The sequence below is a fragment of the Vitis riparia genome, chromosome 7 (genome assembly GCF_004353265.1).
Source record: "Vitis riparia cultivar Riparia Gloire de Montpellier isolate 1030 chromosome 7, EGFV_Vit.rip_1.0, whole genome shotgun sequence".
NCBI classification, from domain to species: domain Eukaryota; kingdom Viridiplantae; phylum Streptophyta; class Magnoliopsida; order Vitales; family Vitaceae; genus Vitis; species Vitis riparia.
Genome location: NC_048437.1, coordinates 6,001,261 through 6,006,573, shown reverse-complemented (window position 1 = coordinate 6,006,573; position 5,313 = coordinate 6,001,261). Strand labels below are relative to the sequence as shown.

At 44.1% G+C, this 5,313-nt stretch overlaps 1 protein-coding gene across 1 annotated transcript; it reads left to right on the top strand.

The window, feature by feature from the left end:
• The first annotated feature begins 560 nt into the window (after positions 1–560).
• Positions 561–4,806, top strand: LOC117917707 (leucine-rich repeat receptor-like serine/threonine-protein kinase BAM1). Its single transcript, XM_034834071.1, is given in 3 exon segments — positions 561–1,673; positions 1,676–3,277; positions 3,786–4,806. Coding segments are annotated over 3 exon segments (3,051 nt in total). The 5' UTR covers positions 561–685; the 3' UTR covers positions 4,247–4,806.
• Positions 4,807–5,313: the final 507 nt, after the last annotated feature.

The window sequence follows — 5,313 nt, the reverse complement described above, 5'->3', positions numbered from 1 at the left end:
ATTTCAATTGTATTTGTCCGTATTCCAATCGTATTTAATAAGTTTAATAATTTTTTAAGACCAAAAAGCATGCTACATGTGTAAATTGTAAAATATCCCAACAAGTACATACTTTGGCTTGAAGAAATCAAATTCCATAGCATCTTTGGAGGACACTTGGTATAAGAAGGAATACTATTATTTAGAAAATGGTCACTAATTTCTTACCAAGATAAGATTGAAAATTTTGAGGATAAAGGTTCTCTAACACATAGGTGTATTTATTATGGAGATCATTAATTTGGGTGGGGGTGGGGGTGGGAATTTGATGCAACAATGCAATTCTTAGGTTTTTGGAATTAATATTAAAGGGGGTACCGATTATGAGTAAACTTGATGAAATTTACCTTTAAAAAAGGGGGAACTATATAATTTATGGAGTAATAATAACAAGAAAGTCTGACCTTGGGTTAAACGGCCCAAACAAACATTTGGAGTGGCGTGGAGAGGGAGACCACCCTTTTTGAAAGATAAAAAGGATAAGGAAAGAAGAAAAAGACAATAAAATCACGCTTCTCACCCACCTCACTTGCGCTGCTTACTGAACTCTCACTCTACTCTCGACCTTCCCCCTTCTCCCTCTTCTTCTTCCCCAATTCTTCCCTCTCTCTCTCAGAGAGAAGAGAAAGCTCAGGGGAAAGAAAAAATGCGATTCGTAATACTAGTGCTACTGCTTCACTTACATTTCCACTACCATTCACTCGCAGCTACGCCACCACGCATACCGGAATACAGGGCTTTACTTTCTCTCAGAACCGCCATCTCTTATGACCCCGAATCCCCACTCGCCGCCTGGAATATATCCACCAGCCACTGCACCTGGACCGGCGTTACTTGCGACGCTCGCCGTCATGTCGTCGCTCTCAATCTCTCCGGCCTCAACCTCTCCGGGTCTCTCTCCTCGGACATCGCCCATCTTCGCTTCCTTGTCAACCTTACCCTTGCTGCCAACCAGTTCGTCGGCCCAATTCCTCCGGAGCTCTCTCTTGTCTCTGGTCTCCGACAACTTAACCTCTCCAACAACGTTTTCAACGAAACTTTCCCCTCTCAGCTCGCGCGCCTCAAGCGCTTGGAGGTTCTAGACTTGTACAACAACAACATGACTGGAGATTTGCCTCTTGCTGTCACTGAAATGCCGAATCTCAGGCACCTCCATCTGGGTGGAAACTTCTTCAGCGGCATCATCCCGCCGGCGTACGGCCAGTGGGAGTTCCTTGAGTATTTGGCCGTCTCTGGAAACGAGCTCCACGGTCCTATTCCGCCGGAGATCGGAAATCTAACCAGCCTTCAACAACTCTATGTTGGCTACTACAACACCTACGATGGAGGCATTCCTCCGGAGATAGGAAACCTGACAAGCTTGGTCCGGTTGGATATGGCCAACTGTTTGTTGTCCGGCGAGATTCCGCCGGAGATCGGGAAGCTTCAGAATCTCGATACCTTGTTTCTTCAAGTGAATACGCTCTCTGGTCCTCTCACTCCCGAGCTTGGAAATTTGAAGAGTTTGAAATCTATGGATCTATCCAACAACGTGCTCGCGGGAGAGATTCCGGAGGCGTTCGCGGAGTTGAAGAATTTAACGCTGTTGAATCTGTTCAGAAACAAGCTTCACGGTGCGATACCGGAGTTCATCGGGATTTGCCGGAGCTGGAAGTTTTGCAACTGTGGGAGAATAACTTTACCGGAAGTATTCCTCAGGGACTTGGAAAGAACGGGAAGCTTCAGCTTCTGGATGTTTCCTCCAACAAGTTAACTGGAAATCTTCCTCCTGATATGTGTTCAGGCAATCGGCTTCAGACTTTAATCACTTTAGGGAACTTCCTATTCGGTCCCATTCCGGAATCGCTTGGAAGGTGCGAATCGCTGAGTCGGATTCGAATGGGGGAGAATTTTCTCAATGGATCCATTCCTAAAGGGCTTTTTGACTTACCTAAGCTTACTCAGGTTGAGTTGCAGGATAACTACCTCACTGGAGAATTTCCGGAGATTGATTCCACCCCGGACAGTCTTGGACAGATAAGTCTTTCAAATAATCAGCTAACCGGATCGCTGCCGCCCAGTGTTGGGAACTTTTCCGGCCTGCAGAAGCTTCTTCTGGATGGGAATAAGTTCTCAGGGCGAATCCCGCCTGAGATTGGGATGTTGCAGCAGCTTTCGAAGATGGATTTTAGCAACAACAAATTCTCCGGGGAGATAACTCCAGAAATCAGTCAATGCAAGGTTCTGACATTTGTTGATCTCAGTCGGAACGAGCTGTTTGGTGAGATTCCGACTGAGATCACAGGTATGCGGATATTGAATTACTTGAATTTGTCTAGGAATCATCTCATTGGTAGCATTCCTGCTTCGCTGGCCTCTATGCAAAGCTTAACTTCTGTTGATTTTTCATACAACAATCTTTCTGGCTTGGTTCCGGGTACTGGTCAATTTAGTTACTTTAATTACACCTCCTTCCTTGGCAATCCTGAACTTTGCGGTCCTTATTTGGGCGCTTGCAAGGATGGAGTTGCCAATGGCACTCACCAACCACACGTCAAAGGCCCACTCTCTGCCTCTTTGAAGCTCCTTCTCGTCATTGGGCTGCTTGTTTGCTCAATTGCATTTGCAGTTGCAGCTATCATCAAAGCTCGGTCATTGAAGAAGGCAAGTGAGTCGCGATCATGGAAGCTAACAGCTTTCCAGCGCTTGGATTTCACTTGTGATGATGTATTGGATTCCTTGAAGGAGGACAATATTATAGGGAAAGGCGGTGCAGGTATTGTTTACAAAGGGGCGATGCCAAATGGAGAGCTGGTTGCTGTGAAGCGGCTACCGGCAATGAGCCGGGGGTCTTCTCATGACCATGGATTCAACGCAGAGATACAGACTCTGGGCAGAATTCGACACCGACACATTGTTAGATTACTGGGGTTCTGTTCAAATCATGAAACAAATCTTCTGGTTTATGAGTACATGCCAAATGGGAGCTTAGGTGAAGTTCTTCATGGCAAAAAGGGTGGGCATTTGCACTGGGATACAAGGTACAAGATAGCAGTGGAAGCTGCAAAGGGTCTTTGCTATCTTCATCATGATTGCTCACCATTAATTGTCCACCGGGATGTGAAATCAAACAACATTCTTCTTGATTCTAGTTTTGAAGCTCATGTTGCTGATTTTGGTCTTGCCAAGTTTCTGCAAGATTCTGGCACTTCGGAGTGTATGTCTGCTATTGCTGGTTCTTATGGATATATTGCCCCAGGTATGATTCAAGCTTGAAAAAAATTTAAAAATTATGCACTGTTACGCTGTTAAGATAATTATTCATTTTACTCTCCTAACCTACAATTTGTCAAAGCTCTTCCATTTCCAAAACTCAACTTTTGAGTCATATTAGGGTTTAGACTGAGATCTTCAGATAATGTCACCTCAAAATTTCAGGGTGCTGCATATTTTGACTTTAGATGTTGCTGTCTGATCTCATATCAAGCGACATCCTGTTTCAAACATCTTTAATTTATTAGGTGGGCTTGGATCCTTTGGTTCTTGACTGAGTTTCCGGTCAATGATTGATCTTTTAATCATAAATGAGTCCTTCCATCTGAAAATTATGACAAATTTATGTGACCTCTAGATTCAAATGATGTTCAAAAAAGTAACGCGGCTGATTTTGTCCCTTTTAAAGATTTATGAGCAGTTCCTGGTTTTACTTGGAGCTTCATACAGGGCTCTGTGATGTTTGATCTAAAAGTCTATTATTTTTGCCCCAGAGTATGCCTACACACTGAAGGTAGATGAGAAGAGCGATGTGTACAGCTTTGGTGTTGTTCTCCTAGAGCTGGTGAGTGGCAGAAAACCAGTTGGGGAGTTTGGTGATGGTGTGGACATAGTCCAATGGGTCAGAAAAATGACTGATTCAAACAAGGAAGGGGTTCTCAAAATCCTTGATACAAGACTCCCCACGGTTCCTCTCCATGAGGTGATGCACGTCTTCTATGTAGCAATGCTGTGCGTTGAAGAACAGGCAGTTGAGAGACCAACAATGAGAGAAGTCGTCCAGATACTAACGGAGCTTCCCAAGCCACCCAGCTCGAAACAGGGAGACTCAATAGTGTCAGAGTCCTCCCCACAGTCATGCACTCTGGAGTCGCCTACCACAGCCATAAAAGAAACAAAAGACCATCAACAGCAGCCACCACAATCACCACCACCTGATCTCCTTAGCATATGAGGCGCTGTGCAATGTGGGAATGGGTGTGTTTGTTCTAAATTCCAAGAATCCGTGTTAGCTTCCTTCTTTTTATGTTGTCATCTTTAATTTTCTTCTTGGCGGGGGGTGGTTTGCTCTAACTTTAAGGTGTTAAATGTTTGAAGTTTTTTGTGTACAGTAGGATTGGGGGGTTGGGTTTCTTTATAAACTTTTGTTCATTATGTGCTCAGTAGAACTGCTGCTGCTTGCTCTCAGCCTCTGCCTTCTCTGCTTCTGCCTTCTGTTTCATGGCACTGCTAGCTGTTACTGTTTTGGCCTGTAAAAGACTTGTGACTCGTGAGGTTGCAGAGTTGAACATCAAGGAAAAGGGTGTCAGTGTTGTTAAGGAGTGGTTATGACTTGGGAGAGGGATATGAAAGGGACATAAAATTTAACTGGTGGGTTGGATGTAGGAATACGTGTTTGTGGTTCAATAGTAGACCCTATGGTGGATAGGCTCAGGGAGCAGTGTCTTTCAATTACCGAGACTGGGGATAATTGATAGAGAGAGTGAAAACTCCTCTGGCTTCTGGTTCCTTTCATCATCTGTTTTCGAATTAAATTGAACTGCAACATATGAATCAATGAGTGCTAGTTTGCCTTTAAAAGAAGTAAAAGATTGAATGTACACCCTCCTCCCCCTCCCTTCATTTAAAACTCTCCCACCTTCGACCCGCCATTACTCCACTGGTGGACCCAAGGTCCCGAGCCTTGGGATTTTGGTTTCTGGGTTGGTTTTGGGCGACAAGGTAACATGGGACCCTAACCTTATGTTTGCCATTTGCCCTGCACGTGATTCACATGCAATCAACAATAGTTGTTACAAAGTTAGTAGATTGTCCATTCGGTTGTTGGCCTTCGAGATTCTCTAATCCACCCAAATGACCAAACTACGTCTCACAAAAACCCCCATCCGCAGCCATGGAGCATGAGCATTTTGGTCCAATTGAAATTCCTTTTGTTATTGTGATCATTATTAGGTGAATACTACTAGTCATGCAAAGTACACATCTGGAATTTCATTTTTGTTTTGTTTTATTTTTATTTAT